The sequence below is a fragment of the Rattus norvegicus genome, chromosome 13 (genome assembly GCF_021556685.1).
Source record: "Rattus norvegicus strain SHRSP/BbbUtx chromosome 13, alternate assembly SHRSP_T2T, whole genome shotgun sequence".
Lineage (NCBI taxonomy): Eukaryota > Metazoa > Chordata > Mammalia > Rodentia > Muridae > Rattus > Rattus norvegicus.
In genome coordinates, this window is record NC_141546.1 from 97,318,676 (window position 1) to 97,341,981 (window position 23,306).

Consider the following 23,306-nt stretch of genomic DNA (forward strand, 5'->3'; position numbering starts at 1 on the left):
TTTAAGGTCAAAACAGTTTCATATCTGATTTTAAATAATTCAAGTTAATAAATACAAATAAATCAAAAAGTAGAATTTTAGTTCTTCTACATCTTCAGGTTTATTCAGGTTGGCTAAACCCTTGAAAATGGCAGGACCTGTGGTGACTCTGGGCTGCTCTGGGCAGTGTGTCCCAGCATGCTGTCCCTGCTCTGGGCAGTGTGTCCCAGCATGCTGTCCCTGCTCTGGGCAGTGTGTCCCAGCATGCTGTCCCTGCTCTGGGCAGTGTGTCCCAGCATGCTGTCCCTGCTCTGGGCAGTGTGTCCCAGCATGCTGTCCCTGCTCTGGGCAGTGTGTCTCAGCATGCTGTCCCTGCTCTGGGCAGTGTGTCCCAGCATGCTGTCCCTGCTCTGGGCAGTGTGTCCCAGCATGCTGTCCCTGCTCTGGGCAGTGTGTCACAGCATGCTGTCCCTGCTCTGGGCAGTGTGTCACAGCATGCTGTCCCTGCTCTGGGCAGTGTGTCACAGCATGCTGTGCCTGGGCAAAGCTTCTCTTCTCGAGCCCAGTCTTGTCACAGTGAACTATGACCACTGCTGAATTATAAAGCTGGTTCAATTCCACTCTCAGGTTAGAGGAGCCCCCCCTCTGCCCTTAGGATTAGAGTAGAAATCACCCCCTTCCTAGGCCTGGCACCAGAGCTAAGGCAGCCCCGGTCTTAACACTTGCCCTCAACTTTATTTACCTAAGGTTGTTCTAGGGAACCACTCCAAAGTTCAGAAAGGGTGTGGAGTTTTTCTAACGTGATATAAAACAGTCTGTATCTGGATTATCTAGGCCTTGCCGACTGTTCATTAAAGTATCTTCCCAAGGCGGAGAAGTTGACTGGCACACACAATCGTTTTAGAAGCTGACTTACCTAAGGACTGAGCTACATATCATTCCCTAAGGCCCGGGTAAACTGGAACTAGTGTGTGGGGAGAGGTGTGGACGGTACTAGGAAGCTGTGGGCTGGAATTGCACATGGAGACTCATTATAACGTTTGAAGTTTCCTAGGTTTCTGTGAGTTCCAGGCCAGTGAGGGTTATATAGTGAGATGCTGTCTTAATAAACCAAACCAAGACAGGAGCAAAAAAAAAAAAAAAAAAAAAATCAAAATCCTCAAACAACAAAACTAAAACCTAAAATTATTTGTTTTGGAGAATTTTTAGTGGGAGGAAAAAAAAATAAGCCAAAGAGTTACTATCTAAATGCAAGAGCGTATGTTTTACTTTCATGAAAATTCAACTTAAAAGGTTATTTCTATTGTAACTTGAGGAAATGAGCTAGTGAGCCCTGGGACCCAGGAATAGCATCCCCAGGATTTATGGCAGAGAACAGTTTACCCCCAGAGAGCAGGACACTCGTGCAGCTGCTGAAATGCCTGAGCAAAGCTGACGGAAATGCAGCTGTCGGCTACCACTGGACAGGGGGCAGGGCGCTGTATCCTTGCATCGCCCTTTTTTTCTAGCAATAATGGGGATTTTATATGTATATTTTACCAAAGATTGAAAAGTTGAGCATTATAAATACCAACTTAGTAGTTCATTGACTCCTATAAAAAACTAATGCTAGTTTCCCCCGGGGGACAATGGTGTTAGCTGATAACAACATTTGGAAAAAAACTCTTAAGTTCTCAAGGGGGTGAGAAAGAGTCACAGAGGAAGACCTCACGATGGGCATGCTCTAACTACCCCTTCAGGATGCTGACATCCTGAAGGAGGGACTGGTACACTAGGGAGTGCCTGTGCACCCAGCAGGCCAGGCCCTCCACTCCTGTCTGAGTACCTGCACACACTGTGGTCCTTTCCCTCAGTTTACCTACAGAGTGGCAGAGAAACCAGACAAAGATAGTGGTTACAACTTAACAGAAGTATACTGTGTGTACATGGGGAACGACAGAGGACGTGCCAAGTCTGAAAGTGTCTTATCACAGTGGCAGCAACTAGTCTGTCGTGACTGGTGAATACAGAATTCAATATGGTAGTCTGAGGCAGACAAGACTGGCAGCTAGCTATCTCTTCATGCAGGAGGCAGATGTATTCTTGTCATACTCTGGGAAAAGGGATCCCTTGGAATAATTCCAAAACCTTACAAGTTTGTAAAAATAAGATAGTTTCCAAAAACAACCCCTCGTGGGGAACACAGCCCTCTAATCCTAGCAATTTGTCATTGTGGTTGTGGTCTTCGCATGGTTCCCTAGTGAGACAGTAGCAGGACTGGAGCTGACTAAAATAGGGGGTAAAAGAGAGGAGAGAGAGGAGAGAGACCAGGAGGGTTTAAATGATACCTTAACTTTAGTACTGGCTAAATTGGAGGCACTTTAAGAAGCCGAGAAAAGAGAAAGGAAGATGAGGCACAAACATCAGGCCCGGCTGACTCCTGGCCTCTCCTGGTAACCAAGCCCCACAGAGAGCTGAAGGGAGATTAGAGCGGAGTGGGGGCAAAGGCCTTCCCCTTGGAAGAAGCGTCAGAAAATACATAGGCTTCTGAGATGCTGGAGAGTCCAGCAGTCCGTGAAGGTTAATCTAGTAAGCCAGATCCTCAAAGAATTTCAAATTCCTTTTGTGAGCTGAGTCCTCAAAGCTCCAATACCTGAATGTGCAGAGACTGGCACAGGCAAAGGGCTCCCGGGGCGTGAAGTTCAGAGAGGCCCTTCATTTATGAATGCCTGCTAGTCAGTGGGTCCTCTAGGACAGAAGCAAGGACTGGAGAGAGTCAGGGAAGCAATGGGGGCTAAGAACAGGACACCTCTGTGGGGAGGCAGACAGGCCAGTAGCATCAGAAACAGAGCCACTCTTTCTGGAAGCCTCTCTCTCTCTCTCTCTCTCTCTCTCTCTGAATTGAGAGCACAGGTGGCATGTAATTTCAGTGGAGCAGAATGCAATCTCACATTTGCAACTGGTTTCAAAGGGGTATTAATTCAACAAGTTTTAACAAATATAACTATGTCTTTTGAAGCAGAGCCCAACTTCAGGCTCCCAAATGACGGTTTAATCATTTAATGTGGGTCTGCAACTGGCCATACCAAATACTCCTTTGGATGCCTGTTTTGGGTGTGTTCCCCGAATTCTCGCTTTGTAAACATGCTGTTAAGAACTGGGCTGGTGAGATGGTTCAGTGGGTAAAGGTGCCTATGGCCAGCCTTGAGGACCTAAGTTCAATCCCCAGAACCCACAAGGTAGAAGAACTGACTCCTGCAAGTTGTCCTCTAATCTCACATGTGTGCTGTGGTAATATGTGTACCCAGGCACATGTGCACTCATACACATATGCACACACGCAGATTAAAAAAGGAACTATGTAAACAACATAATACTTCTTTTATCAAGAGTATGGGGGGGTGGGGAGATGCCTCAGTCTGTAAAGTGCTTGCTATGTAAGCCTGAGGACCTGAGTTCGAATCTCAGAATCCACGCTTATAAATCATAGCAGACCGAGCCAGGCATGCTGGGACATTCTATAATATCAGTGGTAGGGACACGGTAGGTGACAGGTAGATCGCTGTGCGTTCTCCAGACAATTTAGTCTGCCCATCAAGTTCCAGGCCAGTGTGAGGAAGGGTGGCCGAGGCTATGCTCTGGCTCCCACGTGTGAATTCAGGTTTCCGATTGTATACTTGCCCCTCTCCTAATTAACCACCCCCTGGTGACTCTGGAGGACTAATACCTCAGACGGGGATTCTGCTGTCTGGCTGTCGAGGTCACTTACAGCCCCCAGCAGGCACATAAGGGGCTTTGCTTAATCGAGGGCAAGTCTCACCCTCACTTTCATTCTCCTCCCTTACTTCCCCTTTCCATACTCTTTCCACTCCCATTCTTGTTTGGCGCCCCTTCCGTGTAAGCGTGCCTCACAAGGATCACTTGACACACTCACACAGAGGGAGCATGGCTGCACTCTTTCACTGCTGACAGACACAGTGCTGCTTTTTAAGCTAAGCGTCTAGACAATATACACTAGGAGAATGGGCTGCCGCCAACTGCTTACTCCAGGCATGCGGACTCTAACGGTCATTCAGGTAGAAAATGGCTTATGCAGCAAATCAAACTCACAAAAACAGGGGTGGGGTAGTCTTCACTACGGAAGCACAAAGCACAGAGGGTAGGGACAGACTCTGGTGGCAGATCTGGCTGGGCTCACAGGAAATGCTTGTCCTCCTGAATCCTAGTGTTTTCCAAAGCAGCAAGGTAGTTAGGGCTGGCGGAATCTGGTTTGGAGTACAGGGTCCATTGAGACAGGCACTGCATTAATGTCTTTTGATGCCCCATCTCCCGCCTCACACCCTTTCCTATCCTGCTTCCTAAGTTCTCCTTAGAAATCACGGGCTGGAGTGATCAATGATTGTGAGAGGCAGGTATGGCTTTTACTGTACAGTGACAATGATGACAAGAAACAAGGGGAGGGGGGCTGGGGATTTAGCTCAGTGGTAGAGCGCTTACCTAGGAAGCGCAAGGCCCTGGGTTTGGTCCCCAGCTCCGGAAAAAAAAAAAACAAAAAAAAAAACAAAAAGAAACAAGGGGGAGGGGAGGTGTGCAGAGCAGGGACACTGAATGAGAGAAGACAGACAGTCTTCACTATTATCCTGAAAAGAAAGCTGTGAAGTAACAGAAGGCCACCATGTTGACAGAATGTGAGCGGCAGAGGAGGAGGGCTCTTTATTAAAGAAGGCAGTGTGTTTGTAAAAATGAGGAAACACAGGACTGATGCTGGGATCCTGACAGCACTCCAGCCTGCTGGGGCTTGCTCCACAGTGGAAAGCCCCATCGGCATCTCATTGGTCAGACACCTGGACAGGGGGAGACGTTTCCGTAACATGACTTTACTGTGCTGAAGAGACTTCAGCTGTATTTTACATACCCTGGAGTTATCCACATCACACATTGACTTAATTGCAGGTAAATTCCACAGGGTCTCCCCTCCTGCTGAAGCAAACACCACTCTGGAGTAGCCATCACCTGCGATGATGAAGAGGAAAATGCTTATGAGTTATTCATTAGACAAGAGGTGGAGCTCGCAAACAGCCCAGAGACTGCACAGACAGTTTGTTAGCAGCAGGGAAATCTTTTCTTTGATTTCAGGAAAAAGTGTGTGTGTGTGTGTGTGTGTGTGTGTGTGTGTGTGTGTGTGTGTGTGTGTGTGTTAGTGTCACTTTAGCTCAAAGCTTGTGCCTTGTTGCATAATGACCTTCTAGTACGTATCTAACAAATCTATTTCTGATCACATTATAACTAGGAAGAAAAGGCTGTAAATTATCAGCAGAAAATTAACTGAAGGTATTTCTTCTTTCCTATAATGGCAAACGAAATATTAAATGGTACGCTAGAGAATATCAAAAGGGATCATAAGGGTAATTTCTCTGGCAGCTGACTACAGGAGAGTTAAAGCTCTCCCAGGAGAGGCCACCTGAGTGCTGGAGCACTGTGTCAGCCAGGACCACAGATGCACTGCACATGGTGACCATGCTCAGGGCTACCCTTTTACCCCGGAGTCTAGAGAAAGAATCTGAGTCACAGTAACACCAACATAGACATATGTTCACATAGACTAGGTGTGAACAAGGAGGTGTGTGGTGCAGGGGAAGGGGTGTGGTCTTTATGTCAGACCTGGCTGTGACCAGTCCCTGTCACTCATCCCCTGGGTGACCATATGCAAGCAGTGCTAGTGGCCCTGGACCTACTTCCTCATGTGTAAGCCATGACAAGACCTATGTCAAATAATCCTGAGAATGAAACCGGAAGCAGGTACTCCATGAGAAGGCTTCTGTCTGGGTTACTTAAAAGGTTTAGAATGTATCAAAGGAAACAAAGTAGACTAATTTTACATTATCTACAAATGGCTTTATTTGTGATCACTCAATTGTCCTTAGCAAACACTTACGTTCACCTATTGTCTTCTGTACACCGAGTTTGGACAGGAAATCAGCCCTGAGGAAACACTATGTTTCCTTAGGAGCCCACAAGGGCTTTAGTCAAGTCAGAGTTTATTGCTCAGGAGAAAGCTATCGGTGAGGACTACTGGAAACAAAACTAGACTTGCGTCCTGAATTTGCTATTGTTCTTACTAAGACATTGATACGTACAGACTAAGCAATGTGTAATAATGTGTGGAGAGGAAGAACAAAACCAACCAGTCGGAGTGTAGAATAATCAGAATTCAGTTTTTCTAGTCTGTGTTTTAAGAGGCAGAGAATGTTTGAACTTGAACTTGCACTGCTGCTGAGAATTGGTATAAAATTGGGATCTCCTTCCTCTCCCTCGCTATCTGAGATATCAGATCTAAGAGGGGCCTCTGCTCTAAGGGGCAGGGGGTACCAATGAAGGGAGTTTTCAACAAGTTGAAACCAAAAGAATGTCACTATGACTATTTGCTCAGCTGAAACCATTACGCTGAACCCTCACTCCTAGTCGCTCTGGCCACCAGACAGCCACGCCATCGGCAGTTCCCCACCACCTCCTGTAGGCCCTTCCAGGCAGCTGCTGGGTAACAAGCCAGCTTTAAGCATAACTGAATTTCTCCTGTCAGCTGGATGGTGACATTTAGAGCCCTGTGGTTCCACATGGAATCTGCATCTTGCAATGCTTAGGGCTCAATTCCTCGAGGCCCCATTCTGCCGTAGACAGGCAGTGGCAGCTCCTGCAGCCACAACCGGTGCCCCAGGGCCCACCCTCAGCAGCACGGCCACATGTCCCTTCCAGCCAGGCTGACCCACTGGGCCTCTAGGTTCACTTCTCTGTTTCCACTGTTAAGTGAGGAAGCAGGGAAGGCTCCTTTCTGTCCAGTTCACACTTATGACTTTGTCACAGCTTTGTCACATGGTCCCTTGTTTCTGGCAGGTCATCATATTGAGGGAACTTGGTGCAGATACCTTCTGCCTCAGCCTCCCAAGAAGCTGGGTCTACGGGCATGCACCACCACACCTGGCATGTTTGCTTTTATTTAAACAAAGCTATGAAACTTTTTTGCTAATAAATTTATTTATATTTAATTAAGAATATGTACTTGTTAGCTGGTCCAGAAACATGTAGGAAAAAGGATTTGACATATGACTTGAAAGTTCAGACAAGGAAGAAAATTTTTATTAACTGCTTCCTTCAATTTGAGCAGAATCCTTTCCTTAATTTTTATCACAGATAAACTCCTAGACTAGTGTCGACTATCCTAGATGTCAGTTACTTCGCTGGCATCTATGACTATAGAACCGGAGAAAGTTGGGCAGGCTGCAGTTGAGACTTGGGTCCCATTCCACCTTGACCACCAGGAAGCCGCTGGGTCCACCCACCCACGTGCGGCTCACTCACTTGGAACGTCGCAGAAGAAGCTGTCCTTCTGGAAGTTCCAGTCTACTTCTCTTCTCTCTCTCTCATGATGATCGCCTGACCATCTGTCATCCCGGCGGCTGAAAGGGAAAAGCAGTCTGGCCTTTGATAAAGTTCTAGCCGCTTCAAGGAGACGGGCGGATTCTAACAGTGCAATCCTAAAGCAGGACTCCCTTCTGACCTGGGCCAGTCCCCTACTTAGCATCTGATATTAAGCGGACAGGATTCATGTGGGCAACACCAATTTCCCACGAAGGAAGAGAAGTCTCCCTTGCCTCGCAGTTCAGCAAGGCATTTCAGTGACAGCTGGGTGGCAGCTGGCCTGTCTTAGTTTGTCATTGGGCAGTATTTTATCTATGAGTTATAGAAAGTAAATGATTACCTTTTGGCTTGCTCTTCTGCATACTTATACGGATAGTTGGCCAACGTCGCTTTGTAGCCTGTGTTTTTCATCATGTTATTCCAGGTGACCAGCCTCTGTCCTATTGCAGTCCCTCTTGGTTCAAAACCCTAAGACAAATAAATAGTACATGCTCCCCTGAGAATATTTCATTACCCACTAAGTACAATTTTCCTACCAGCTTAGGAAAGCAACGTCAATGTGATGTAGAGTTTTCAACGGGAAACATAGGCATTCCTCACGACTGCTGAGGTGACCTGTGCCAATGCAAGGCCTTTGGGATGATCATTGCCTCTTAGCTGTGACAAAGTCATAAGGTTCTCTAGTTACAAGTCTCAGGAAGTGGGAAAATGTATCAGAACTTACCTGTGCCCAAGCACTTAGTTAAGTGCATAATTCTAACTATAGGAACTATGGTCAAATGAAATTGTGTTATGCACTGGTACGGAGTTTTACCACGAGCACATCTTTATCATGTTTGCCTCCCTACTCCACCCCAGAGGAGCATGGACTCAACAGGCCGTTATCTGTTATTTACACAGAAATGCCTTTAACTTCTGGGAAGTGGGCAGAGATACACATATTAAGATCTTCGTAAAAATACTTTCTGAGTGTGTATACTGTTCAATATTCAACCTCCTTGATTAAACATGGGGACAGAGAAGTTGGATGTCCCCACTTCTTGTGCAGCTGAGGGTTCCTTGCCCTTACATAAGAGCATAGGTCACACACACACCTTCACTTGCAGAACGAGAGCTATATTACGCGCTTACTGGTGGCCGCAGTAAGTTTTTGGAGAAATGAGCTGGTGTGGTGGCTCAGACCTGCTGACAGGAGGATGACAAGTTGAAGGAGCTTTGGTATAAGACTCTCTCTCAAACACAAAGAAGGAAAGAGGTGCTAATATACACATTGTGCATTTAAGTACTTAATTCAGGGAGACGGTCTCAGGCTTCACCCAAGTCAGGTTCTCCTTACCAGCAGTGGGTCAGAGAAGTCGGGGAGCTCCGGCACTAAGACTCCCACCAGGGCGCAGACCACGATGAGCAGCGTGCACAAGCCCAGGACCACCACAGGCCAGTCGGCTAGCAGGGCAGCATAACTACATGGCACAAAAGGAGCACAGAGAGGATGTCTGAGAAGCAGTGTGGAGGGAAGGCTACAGGGGATCAGGGTTAGATCCCCATATTTTAAACCAGCACAGGTATTTACCGATATGATAAGAAGTATTTATACACATTGAACATTTCAAGATCATTCTCCTTTTGTTTTACAGATAAAACAGCAGTTCTTTTAATAGAAAAAAAAGTCTATATACAGGTTCATGTAGAGAAATCTAAAAAAAAAAAAAAACAAAAACCAAAGCAGACACTTCTTAGAGCCACTCTCTTTCCTCATAGAAAGAAGTGAATACAGATTATCAGCAGACTGAGTTCACAAGGCCAGGGTGTTCACTTAATCAGTGGAGCATCAGTACCCAGAACAGAACTTTGTAGGAGGGACCCAATTAATTTGTATTGACTAGTGGTCCACCACAGGCTGGCTCCAGTCTCTCCCTCCACTACCAACCCTCTCACTGGCTTTCTTCACACACCGTCTCTCACTGTGGGGGCTACTTTCAATCCCTCTCGCACTGAGCATCGACCCCCTCACTCTGCCAGCTGTGTTCACAGGTAGACACCGTGTCTGCCAGAACCCAGAGAAACAACCTTTTCTAAGTGTCACAGGTATACACTGTGTCTGCCAGAACCCAGAGAAACAACCTTTTCTAAGTGGCAAAGTATATGTGGAGGATTCTAGTTGCTTCAATCTTTATCAGAAGAAAAAAACCCCGAAACATACAGAGTGTGACCACTACTTTCAACAAGGTCAGTCCTCTTGGCTACTGTGATGGTGAGCTCTAATTCATGGGGAAGAGCCTTCTTTTTTTTTTTTTTTTTATTAACTTGAGTATTTCTTATTTACATTTCGAATGTTATTCCCTTTCCGGGCCAACATCCCCCTAACCCCTCCCCCTCCCCTTCTTTATGGGTGTTCCCCTCCCCATCCTCCCCCCATTGCCGCCCTCCCGCCAACAATCACGTTCACTGGGGGTTCAGTCTTAGCAGGACCCAGGGCTTCCCCTTCCACTGGTGCTCTTACTAGGATATTCATTGCTACCTATGAGGTCAGAGTCCAGGGTCAGTCCATGTATAGTCTTTGGGTAGTGGCTTAGTCCCTGGAAGCTCTGGTTGCTTGGCATTGTTGTTCATAAGGGGTCTTGAGCCCCCTCAAGCCCGGGGAAGAGCCTTCTTAAGTATGTATTTGTGAAGAATTTCTGTGAGAACATGCTAGTAGTTACAAATACAGCCAGGGTCTCTAAAGGAAACAATGCTGTACAGCTTTTCCAATCTCTAAGTGGAGAGTCAGAGTACTGGCTTTGAAGTTCCACAGAACTGACTTGGGATTTTTCACTGCAAATTACCACCCTCATAAAGGAATTAAGCCACACCAGAGCTGTGCCTTACGGAGCTTGGCCTGGCATTCCCCACGGCTGTTCTGCTGGAGCACCTTTGCACAGACAAACGCGTGAGCAGCAGTCAGTACTTACTGCTCTGTTAGTGGCCCGCGTGCCGTGCACTGAGCATCCTGGGCTCACACGTCACAGTGCTGACGTTTAGGCACTGATGGGCCAAGGAATCGGTTAGATCTGAAAGGCTGAGGTAATCTGCTTCTAGACTCCGCCTTTTAATAATGTGCTTCCATCCGTCTTCTCAATCAGAAGTGAAACCAAAGACATGAGGAAGACGTAAACTTGCCAACCTCGGCTTCAACAACTCACACTTAAACATTTCTAGGGCTGAAGAGATGGCCCAGCTGTCAAGGGCTACTCACAACTGAAAGACAAGATTCTGTCCCCAGTGCCCAGTCGTCTCTCCAGCTACCCTTGTCAAACCTTAGTCCAAGCACTTGGGAGACAGATGCAGGTGGATTTCTGTGAGTTCAAGACCAGCCTAGTCTACACAGTAGTTTCACATCAGCCAGGACTACACAGTAAGACCTTGTTTCAAGAAGAATAAAAATTCCTGCCCCAGTAGTAGTAATTTCTCTCTGCGAAACCACAGACATGCTCAGGACACTGAGGTGAGCATTATTGGCTTATTGCAAATTCCAGATTTAAGACTTCATTGAGAGAACAGTTTGTCAGGCAAGAGGGAACTGCCTTTAAGGATAATTGTTGATGTAATGGGAACACGTGAAGCCAATGTGCTGCCTGGGGTGGTTCCACGTCCTCCCTGAGTGTCGTACATCCTTCCACTCTCTTCCCCGTCCACCAAACGCAGACTTGGGACATCACGGGTTTGAAGCAATGATCCCCTTGGTGTCAGTGGCCCTTCTGAGACACCCTGCTCCTCACTTCACACTTTAAAAAGAACGCCTTTAGAATACCAGCCCTAAGAAGCGAGAATGGCTGCAGGCCTAAGCATTTATTCACTCTACGCTAAAGGGATCCATCCACTACCTTTCAAACGAGCCACAAGTTGTTCCTTCTAGCATGTTATCAATGGAGGGCAGCGGCCTACATGGCTTAATCTCCAACTGTGGCTCGATTTACCCACAGAACGGATGGCCTTGCTTCGTGTTCTTGAGAAACACGCTTATACATGCACAGAAACCCTAAGGCCTCTTTCAGTTACTGCTTTCCTCTCCTTTGAGATCACATGGTTTTGATTGCACAGCCCTGCCACACGCAGAGCATGTGCACCGGGGACATGTGACATATGGCAGGTTTCTGGTTGGGTCTTGGGCACATTCTTCCACACGAGTTTAACCTCACTGTGTCACAGTTCCTTCCGCACACAGCTGATGTTCCCACGCTGGCCTCTCCTGCAGACAATGGTTCTGCAGACAATGGTTCTGCAGACAATGGTTCTGCCGTCTTGAGTTGAGCATTGTGGGGAGATGCACAGCCCTCTAGACAAGTGCTTCTCCCAAACTACTGAAAGGGCCTCTGTCTTGTGTGGTCTAAGCCCAGCTATGGGCTCTACAGAGAACATATTTGTCTCATGTGTGATACAAAGTCCAGACAATGGTTATAATATCATGATTAAAAAAACCTATAAAACTGAGAGGAGTAAAGAAAATGTAAAATGACTTATAAAACACACACAGACACACCTATAACATTTCACTTCTGACAGTAGAGTATGTTCCTGCTATTTACTTTGAAAGGTCAACCACATGTGCGTCAGAAGAATTTTTAAAGGTCTGGCCTTTCACTACAAACTGGCCCGCACATCAGGTAACACTTACCTTGTGCTCACCTGCTCTAACTGGGAGGTGTTTATAGAGGAACACAGCACAACTGTGACTTCAGTCCTTTTCTGTAACACTTGGGTTAGGCAGGAAGTGACCCGGGGAATGGCTGCGGGGAGCTTTTCCTGAGGGGAGGGCATGCAGTTCTAACCTGGTTCACCACTGTATAAAGTTCATGTCATCGGGCTGAAATCCTCTTAGAAACAGGGTCCCTTACATGAATCCATGCACCATGACTGTGCAGGATGGTCCCCTGGCTGAAGATGGCACTGCTGTGCTAGACTGTTGTCCAGTAGGGAGACCCTTGAATACGCTTACAGAGGCCCAACTGCATTGCCAGGCTGACTCTGGACACAGACCTGGAGCAACTGTTAGTGAGTCTTGCAGAACCTCCTCTGCACAGGTAACATCATAGAAGGGCACGCTCTGAACTGGCTACTCAGTCTCCATAGTGAATTATCTGCTCCTCTCCTGGCTTACCCTTTGTGGCCTCTCTAGAAACCTTTTTCTCTTTCCACAAACTCCCCTGAAGGGTGTGACTTGACTGGGGTTCCTCTCCTGGCCAGCCCTCCCACCTTAGTCCCTAGTAGACTTTACTCTGCTGACTTCTTGGTTTCCAAACCTTACGGATCTGAGCAAACAGTAAGATCTTGTGTTCACTCTTCTTTTCTAAGGAATCCTTCCTCCCATAGCCAATTGCTTTCCCCAATAATCCTTCCAATTTGCCTTGTCACTTAAGGACAGGCATTTCAAAATGCTCAGAATGGTTCTAGTGGCATCAATTATCAATCTAATGGGAAGAATGACTCAGATTCGAAAAAACTCACACACAAAAAAATAGGACAAACAACTCCTTTTGTGAGATATCAATTCATCTCTAATAGTAAACCAAATGGTAAGGATGCAAGGCATTGTGGGAATGCAAAGATTGGCTCAAGGATGTTATAACTAAAGTGTAGACATTCAAATGGGCACAGATACCCACAAAAGCAGGCAAAGGAGGACAGAAGCAACAATTTGCCAGTGGAAAGACAGGAGGCCATTTCTAGGTGAGGTGGGACTGGAGAATCAATCAGGAAGCTGTGCTGAGTAAGCTGTATTGATAGGTTGATATGCTAAAAGACGGTATTAAGTTTTTAAAAACCAATTTGGCAGCAGACGAAACCCAAGTCTTTTCAAAATGTTAAACCTTTCGTCGGCTGAGAACATCATTATTTCCAGATAAGTGAGGCTCTCTTTGTTACTATGGCCTGTTTGTGTGTACATCTTTCCCATCTCTGTTTCTCTCACTTGTAGGAAGGGGTAAAAGTGGAAGAACTAGGTCATGTATGGAAGAACTAGGTCAAGTATAGAAGAACTAGGTCATTCACATACAGCATAACAGAATATGATTAGGCCTGAGAAGGAAGGAACTTATGACGCGTGCTGGAATATGAATGCCATGCTAAACAGAGTCAGTCATGGTGGACAAGAGTTAGTGACTCTCCTCAAATTTAGAAACAACAAAGTACAATCATGGTTGCCAAGACTATGGCAGTGAAAGGAAACGAGAACAAAGTGATTATCTAGCATTTCAGTTTTATAAGACGAAAATATGAATATACAGATATATAAAATATCATAAAATTGTGCTCTTCAAAATGGTTTAAAACTAGGGCTGGGGAAATGGCTCAGTGCATAAAGTGCTTGCTGTGCACCGAGCCTGGAACCTCGACAGCCAGTAAAGCCAGGTACTGGGGACTGAAACAGGATCCTGGCAACTGCTTCCTGGCTGAAACCACAAGTTCTAGGGTCAGTGAGAGGCTCTGTCTCAAAACCAGGTGGACAATACTAGGGACACTCCAGAAGAGACCCAGAGTTGACATGCAGATGCTCTTGGTTCACGACTGATGCTCTAACATCTGCTGGCCCTGGTCCCAGTTCCTATAACACAGACACAAAGGAAAGCTAAAGTGTAATTTATAGATTGCATTTTGCCAAAGTTTTAAGTATTATTTCAAACAGGAGAGTTTGCTACTGAGAATTTTACTAAAGACAGTGAGCACTCCCCTTGGGATGCAGAGTTTTACTCTAAACCAGCAGTTCTCAACCTTCCTACTTCTGTGACCCTTTAATACAGTTCTTCATGTTATGGTGAGCCCCAACAATAAAATTATTTTGTTGCCACTTCATAACTGTAAATTTGGTACTGTTATGAATTATACTGTAAGTATCTGATGTGCAAAGTTCTGATATGTGACCCCTGTGAAAGGGTTGTCTGACACCTAGCGGGGTCACCACCTCCAGGTTGAGAGCTGATGATCTGGACAGTGAGTGTTCTCCTTGGGAGGGTCGGATTGTTGTCTGCTTAAGCCCCTGTGGCAGCTGAATCTTACCGGCCACTTCAAATTTCTTAATGCAATGGTACTGTACCTAGAACGGCATTGTATGAGACAGGACCACGTGCCTAGGATCACGTTTTCTAAAAGGGTAGGACTGTGAACCTAGAACCACACTGTACAAGGGGAACAGAACCATGTACTTAGAACCACACTGTACAGGAGAATAGGACCACATCTTTGTTTTCAGGAATTCTATCTACTGTAGTTGTCTAGGATTCAACAGCTCAAAGTGCAAACAGCTCTTCTAGGGGACCCAGGTTCTATTCCTCCCACCTGTGTCTCAGCACTGCCTGGAACACTAGCTTCAGATCTGACCCCTTGGCCCTCACAGGTACCCATACTCAGTGCATATACCCCATACATACATACGTACATACTACATACATACATACACAATACCTTTACCTTAATACAGTTACAATTTATTTTTTAAAAAGAAAAACATCTAATGTAGTTGAAATAAACTACTATGCATTCAAGTCACACTAGTTGACAAAATGGCAGATACTGTTACTCGAAAAAATAAGATAATGAAGGTTTGTGTGCCTCTTCCCCCTCCACTGGGGAAAAAGAAGCCAACTTAACTAGGAAAAAAATGCAAAACAGCTAGACAAATACAAATGCAGAGCCCAAGAGAATTTAAATGATAAGAAATCTACCTTAAGACTGAAAAGCACTTTTGTAGACATGGGGTTTGAAAGAAGACAACGCATGAGAAATGCATTTTTCTTCATAAAAACATTCGTGAAGATGGTCGCAAGAACAAAATGTAGAAAGCAGAGAGATGGGGGCACAGAGACGTTATTATCAACAAGAGGACTTAAATTACTCTACCTTCTCGGGAACCTGAAAGGTCTGGACGGCCTGGAAAGGGAAAAGCAAAGAAATAATTGTCAGAAACAAAGCTACTTAGTGTAAGAAGCTTCCCCCTGTCAATGCTAGACTTAGTACTAACCCGCCACACTAACCCTGGGCTTAGTACCCCCCTCCACACACACCAACACTGGGCTTAGTACTACCCCCCCACACCAACACTGGGCTTAGTAACCCCCCTACACACACACACACACCAACACTGGGCTTAGTACCCCCCCTACACACACCCCAACACTGGGCTTAGTACCCCCCCCCTACACACACCCCAACACTGAGCTCAGCTCCCCTCCCTTGAAGACTCTCAGGAGGGTTACTAGAGATGGGTCTGGGCATGTCAAACACCTGTGGAGAAACTGAACCCCTACTGCAGGGCCTTTGTACTCCAAAAGACATGTTCAAGTGGCCAAGCAGAGGTGGCATATTTGAGGACTCCTGATAGAATCACAGCAGGACCCAAAAGTGAGTTCAGAACCCACACCCAGCAGAGTTGGTCCTCTCTCTGACAGGAGTCCTGTCCCTAAGCTCCAGTGCAAGCAGCCTCCTCCCATCCCCCAACTTGACATCAATACCTTCTTGTGCTAGAAATGCTGTTTCCTCTTTGAGACAGCAGCTCACTCCCTAGTCTTCAACTTCTTCCTACTGACCTCCCTGATCACTTTAACAAGGATGGGCTTGTGTTTCAAATCACCACCTCCTCACAGTGTCTGTAACTATTCTCTGTAATCATGGTGCCGTGCCACATAAATACACAACATCAAGCTTGCTAACGATAATTACAGACCCAGCCTCAACTTCTGAACTCTTTATCCCTACCAGATTCATTCATTTCTCGTTTGCTGGCCCATGGAAACCTTTTTAATAAATATTTGGTGAACAAACAAAGCCCACTATTCACGTTTCACTGCTTTAAAGCACAGCGGTTCTCAGTGTGGCCTGAAGACCACAGGGAGTTCCCGAAGCCCTTTCATGAGGTCTCCTAGGGTCCAAATATATTATCTATGAAGGACAGATTTTCTTCATATACCTCAACCAAACAGGCTGTCACACGCTGCCTACAATCAGACCCTGGCTCTGATGAGCACACATCAGAGAGACTCATAAGAAAAGAGGAGGAATATTCCCATCCCAGGCTGTGTTGAAGTGCTTTCCATGAAAACAGTACTTACACTAATATAGAGTGGGCTCATTATATACAGCTGTTTTCAGTACTGGAGATTGAACACACAGCCTCACACATATGAAGTATGTATACCAACAGAGTTATCGAAGACCCTCCTTTTAAAACTTTTGAGCGGACTTCACCAAGTTGATTTGGCTTGTGCTGACCTCATTCTGCAGCTCAGGAGCACTTGGAATATGCCACCCTCTCAACGTAGCCTCTGGAGTTGCTGGCATTACAGGTTTGCCTCACAGACCTAGCTTGCTGCAATACTACTACTACTGCTGCTGCTGCTGCTGCTACTACTACTGCTGCTGCTACTACTACTGCTGCTGCTGCTGCTGCTGCTACTACTACAACACTACTACTATTACTACTGCTACTGCTACTGCTGCTGCTGCTACTGCAACACTACTACTACTACTACTACTACTACTACTACTACTACTACTACTACTACTACTACTGCTACTACTACTACAACACTACTACTACTACCACCATCACCACCACTACCACTTCTTCTTTTTCTTCTTCTTCTTCTTGTTCTTCTTCTTCTTCTTGTTCTTCTTCTTCTTGTTGTTCTTGTTGTTCTTGTTCTTGTTCTTCTCCTCCTCCTCCTTCTCCTCCTTCTTCTTCTTCTTTTTCTTCTCCTTCTCCTCCTCCTCCTCCTTCTTCTCCTCCTCCTCTTCCTCCTCCTCCTCCTTCTTATTATTATTTAACTTAAATTTTCTCAGGTTCAATTCCAATAAGATAAATTTTAGCTATCTTGAATAAAACAAAACCCCTTTCCATTTTGTGTAAAGGGGCCACAGGACTAAAGTTTGAGAATGACTTTGTCAAGACAGACAGGCGTGTGACCATCTGGCGACCCGACGCCCACACTTCCTAGGTTCAGATGCTCCTGATGTGATATCTGCTGCAATGGAGCACACAGAGGACAACAACAACCTGCAATGCTGCCTCCAACCCTCCCACGCCTGCTCTGACTGCTCCCCCAGGTCAAAACCCACTCTGAGATTCCTTGAGAAGGATTTTCTTTTGTATTTACAGTTTCACTTGTCACTGAATTTCTTAAAATGTATTAATCTAATGCACAGCAAAGTCATGGATGAGACAGACTCCATGGTGCTTATACTGTAGAATGCACTGAATGTGAAGGTGTTTCTACAGAACGCGTGTGCTCTGCAATTCATGCTTTAGTCACACATCACTAAGACAGTCACAATGGAGAAGCCAGAACGAGTGCAGAGACCAGAGGTCTCAGACCAGCTCTTTGAGAGATGCATTCTGAGTGCCCCGCCCCAGCTTCAGAGACAAGCTCAGCTGGCTTGGTCGCTGGCACTCTCAGCCTACGAGCTGCGTGGGTAATTTGCCCTCAGTTCTTTCCCTGCAGCTCCTCCCATGCTTCTTCCCACTCTCAAATCAAAGCCTCCTTTCCTTTCATTATTACTGATATAAATACACCCTGCTGTGTCCACTTCTGTTGTTAGCATGTATGTGGCTTCAAGGCTATGACCATCCGGTCCGAGAACGCCAATTCACCCTTCAACAGTCATCAGTGATGCATAGTTCTTTGTCTGTGGGCATGGGGAGGCTGCAAAATGTCCTGCTTCCACATCTTCACATCCACTGACACTGCCACTGTTCCAGCCCGCTCTCAGGAGCTGGCTAATCTACTGCTGCCTGTGCTGTGGCTGTGTGTTCGTGGACCCATGAGAGAAGGGAATCCAGAGGGACAACTGTAAGATATTTGTCTCTACAGAAGAAAAGGAGTTTCAAGTCTATTCCTAGTAAGAACAATGCAGAAGAGGTTTATGGTTTATAATAAGACAATATTCACAGCATTTCGAAGACTGGTTAACCATACACTATTTCTCTGAATGTAGAAACTATCTGTAAGCTCTCTAAGTCTACATGTCTAGAGGACAAATGTCTGCAGTCCCATTTCTATACTCAGGGTAATACACAGCCCCTTTGTAGATATAACTCAGTACTTGTTAGGTCAGGACGTGACCACTCTGCTTGTGTTCAAGGATGTACATTTTGACCACTAGGAATGAAAACAGTGAGAAGCAATGGGTTTGTGGTACATTTAATTTCTCTCTGTCTGTCCGTCCCCCCATACATACTCAGTGTCAGAGTACCAGGGGAGCACAAACACCAATGGGTTTGTGGGTACATTTGATTTCTGTCTGTCTGTCTGCCCCGCTTCCACCCTCAGTGTCAGAGTACCAGGCTACCTTATATTTTCCTAAACTTTTTCCTTTGGTTTATGTCTCTGCTTCCTATAATAGGGGCTCTAGATTCAGCATCTCAGGAACTCTTACTTGGATGGTTAAATAAAAAAATTCTTCTTTAAAAAAGCACGCTATATGCACTCTGTGAACGTGGAAGTGTGCGTTAAGCACATGTGTGCAGCTGGCACCCCTCCATATAAACCACATGAGGGGATACTGTCCTCTCTCTGGTTTAGGACTCGGGATACGTATAAATATCCTGAGGATTCTGACTGTAATGGCCATCCGTGCTTTGGCTGCCACCCCCCCACAAACCTTTATTTCTCCATGCCTAATTCAATAATAATTTTTCTTACTAGCAACTGCCTTTATCTAATTTTCCTAAGGCAGTAATTTTCTTCTTCTTACACACACACACACACACACACACACACACACAGAGAGAGAGAGACAGAGACAGAGACAGAGACAGAAAGACAAAGAGCTTTTTTCGTGCCTATACACAAATGGAGTGTGTTTCTTTTTTTCTTTTCTTTTCTTTTCTTTTTTTTTACTTAGAAGTCATATTACAAAGACAAGACTACCTAGCTCTCATCAGTTTGGTAAACACTAGTGCCATGTGCTGGGAGGGGATCAGTGCATTTGGAAGAGAGCCCAGTTCCCCCACTCACTGCACAGTATTGCTGGGGGTTGCACATAGAGGGATGGGTGAGCTGGCAGAGCTAGCATGGGGCACAGTTTAGAAGAGGCTCAGAAGCAAAGCATCCTTTCCACAAAAATGCTCATTCCTGGAGAAATCAAGATATGCATTAATTTCTTTTGAATAAATCTGTGGGAGGATCCATGATTTTCAAATGTTAATTATATTAATTTTAATTTTTTTTGGTTCTTTTTTTCGGAGCTGGGGACCGAACCCAGGGTATTAATTTTAATTTTAACAGTATCGATATAATTCACATGCCACATATATCCACTTAAAGTAATATATATGTGCATGTATGTATTTTCTTTTAACATTTTCATAGAGCTGAGTAACCAAAGCCACAAGTACACCCGACACTTAAGAGATCGAGCCACAGAGCAGCATGAATGGAGCTGTTACTGAGCTCTGAGGAGAACGTATTCTACACGCAGAGACTACAGCGCTGAGGAGAACATATTCTACACGCAGAGACTACGGCGCTGAGCGGACATATTCTACATGCAGAGACTACAGCACTGAGAGGACATATTCTACACGCAGAGACTACGGCGCTGAGGAGAACATATTCTACACGCAGAGACTACGGCACTGAGCGGACATATTCTACACGCAGAGACTACGGCGCTGAGCGGACATATTCTACACGCAGAGACTACGGCGCTGAGTGAACATATTCTACACGCAGAGACTACGGCGCTGAGAGGACATATTCTACACGCAGAGACTACGGCGCTGAGTGAACATATTCTACACGCAGAGACTACAGCACTGAGCGGACATATTCTACACGCAGAGACTACGGCGCTGAGAGGACATATTCTACACGCAGAGACTACGGCGCTGAGCGGACATATTCTACACGCAGAGACTACGGCGCTGAGAGGACATATTCTACACGCAGAGACTACGGCGCTGAGAGGACATATTCTACACGCAGAGACTACGGCGCTGAGAGGACATATTCTACACGCAGAGACTACGGCACTGAGCGGACATATTCTACACGCAGAGACTACGGCGCTGAGTGGACATATTCTACATGCAGAGACTACAGCGCTGAGTGGACATATTCTACACGCAGAGACTACGGCGCTGAGAGGACATATTCTACACGCAGAGACTACAACACTGAGCGGACATATTCTACACGCAGAGACTACGGCGCTGAGAGGACATATTCTACACGCAGAGACTACGGCGCTGAGTGGACATATTCTACACGCAGAGACTACGGCGCTGAGTGGACATATTCTACATGCAGAGACTACGGCACTGAGCAGAGACATCAACCAGTGCGTGCCACACCTGCCTCACACATGTCTTCAGGACACCTCAAAACTACAGGAGTTAAGAGATGCTGCTGTCCTTAGAGCAAAAATGGTCCATAGAGCTACAATTCTGGCCTACTTCACAGTAAGAATTCCAGAACAGTGGGATTTTACGGACTACATTTGGGCCGTAAAACACAGAAACATTCTTTCCTCCTCTCAACCCCATCACTTTGTTTCTAAGCTGAAAGATTGTTGTGGATCTCTGACCGCTTCACTCCCTGGGGAGAGGGAGCATTCTCTCTGCTTGAGTGCAGACTTCATTTTACTTCAAATATGTAGAGCCTGCCAACATCAGCTGAAGAGAAAAATTGAGGTTACCACAAGGATACTCCCTCCTAGAGAAACATTAGGTTCTTTTGAGGTTTCTGCACTAACAGGCATGGTGAGCAGATGTTAGAAACATTGCCCACCACACAGGTAAAACCGCTGAGAGCGTCACTCTGCAGGGCTGCTTTCTCTGCTGCTCCTCAAGCTGATCCTGTGGAAAGAGGTCACGTGAAGGAAGTCTAAGTCTGAGAGTGTCTCCTATGTCCATCACAGTGTTCACAACTGCCCTTCCAGTGCTAATCAGCAGACAGGACACACACACACACATACACACACACACACACACACACACACACACACACACACACACAAAATCTTTTTTGGGGGTTAATTTTACTATCATATGCCTGCTTCCAGACAATCAAACTATCCAACCTGAAAAACAGCAGCCTTCAGCGGCAACATCTGCACATTCTTCAGTTGGATTAGCCTTTTTCTTGCAGAGAAAAGGCCTCAGGACAGATGGCACTAGACACTGTGGTGTGGTTCTTGACAGTTCCCTAGCCAGAGACTCACTGCGGTGCCAGTTTGAAAAGCATCAAACAGGCTTTTCAAAAGCACCTACAACTGGAGCAGCCATAATTAGCAGCGGTCATCAGTGCCTCATGCTAAGGTAGGGCAACAGTGCTAGAAAGCTCGGTTCCTGTCCTCTGATGGCCAGGGAGTGCCCGGTGCATGGATGAGCTCAAGGTGACAACCAGTCAGTGGGAGGACAGGGAGGTGACTGGAGCTTTCAAAGAAGGTGACAGTAAAAGAAGTGAAGCAGCAGCAAAGCTCACAGGAGACTGGGGCCAGGGGAAGCAGTGCGGGCTCTCGGCTTGCTGCCCTCGACTGACTTCTTTCCATATTTTCAGAAGGAGGAGGGGCCGTAGGACAAAGGCGTGAAGATGTGATATAAACAACACCCGTCTCCACTGGGACACATTCTAACCAGTTCCTAGCATTTGGGAAGACCAAACCTACGGAAGGTGGCCTTGGGTGTTTCTGAGCTCTACCGCGGTCTCCCCGGGAAAGCCAGCAAGTGATCAAGCAGCACCATAGGGTGCAGTGGTGTCGCTGTAAGAGGACACTGGGCAGGTGCTGCTGTGGCGGGAGAGGGAATCTGAGGAGAGGAGCCCATACTTTGATGAGCACTCTTTCAAGGATTTCCAACAAAAACAAAGCTATTCTTCACCATTAAGCGTTTCCATGAATCATCGCTGGCACACGGCTACATCTGAGGATGAAACAGATACCCGGAGACAAGCTAAGCCTGCTCTCCAGCGCATTTTTCACGCACCACAGATGAATGTTTACGGTCTGTGTCAAGTGACTCGAGGGATGACAGAAACCACAACCACATGTGTAATGCATTTTCTGAATGCTTACGAGATGCAGATTAAAAATGCTGCCTATTTTGATATCTAGAAGTAACCAGACAGATGATAGGCTACTACACAAAATAAACCAAGAGATGAGGAGAAAGTAGGAGTGGAGATTAATATCTAAGGAGAACCTCATAACACCATATGCTTCCTAAATATTAAAAAAAGTAAATTTACCATCTGCTTAATAAATATTTCAAATATGAGGACGCTATGTATAAGAGAATAGTAATATGAGAAGATATTTGGGAAGAGTAGGGGTTCACCCAAACTTCATGAAAACATCCCTGCATTACTCAAGACTTGGGGGGTCAGCATGGCTAACAGCAGCTTTCTGAATCACTGATCATTATGCTACCACTGTTCTTTAGGAAATGCTCTCAAGCATGGGTGAGTGACATAGATGTCTCATGACGAAATGGATACAAAGCTTAGTTTCAGTGACACTTGCTAACAGCTAAATATAAAAACTAATGGGGGCCAGGGGTGGGCCTCACTGGCAGAGCACTTGGTGAGCATGTACAGACCCCTGGGGTGATTCTCCGTATTGTTAAAGAGATGGAACAACTCCCACAAGCCCAGTTGGCATGAGGCCTTTAGGACTGTAAGGAACCTCAAGAGCCATCCATTCAAAGGAGAAAAAGGTCTTAAGCCACAGTCATTAGTAGGAGAGCCATGTCTATAATCCACACCCAGCCCTGGAAAAGAGAAGCTGCACACTAGGGCATTAGTGCTTGTTGGCTGAGAATGAACAGGAGGGCAGAGTGGGAAAAGCTTTTTCAGGAGCAACTGTTCCAGTGGACAAGAGGGTGTGTGCAGGGTGCTCACTGAGGTCCGGGGTGAGTGCCAATCTCACAGCGAGGACGCCTAAATGAATGATGGTGCCCATGCCATGGG

At 46.0% G+C, this 23,306-nt stretch overlaps 1 protein-coding gene across 11 annotated transcripts in view; it reads right to left on the reverse strand.

The window, feature by feature from the left end:
* Positions 1-23,306, reverse strand: part of Disp1 (dispatched RND transporter family member 1) — a 150,319-nt gene that overhangs the window by 9,016 nt on the left and 117,997 nt on the right. For all 11 annotated transcript variants that reach the window (XM_087580401.1, XM_087580398.1, XM_087580399.1 and 8 more), the window contains 5 exons: positions 15,244-15,273; positions 8,711-8,834; positions 7,715-7,842; positions 7,315-7,412; positions 4,874-4,971 (listed from right to left, as the gene is read on the reverse strand). In XM_087580401.1, coding sequence (XP_087436527.1) covers positions 4,874-4,971; positions 7,315-7,412; positions 7,715-7,788 — 270 coding nt within the window. In that variant the 5' untranslated portion in view covers positions 7,789-7,842; positions 8,711-8,834; positions 15,244-15,273. The remainder of the gene's footprint in view (positions 1-4,873; positions 4,972-7,314; positions 7,413-7,714; positions 7,843-8,710; positions 8,835-15,243; positions 15,274-23,306) is intronic.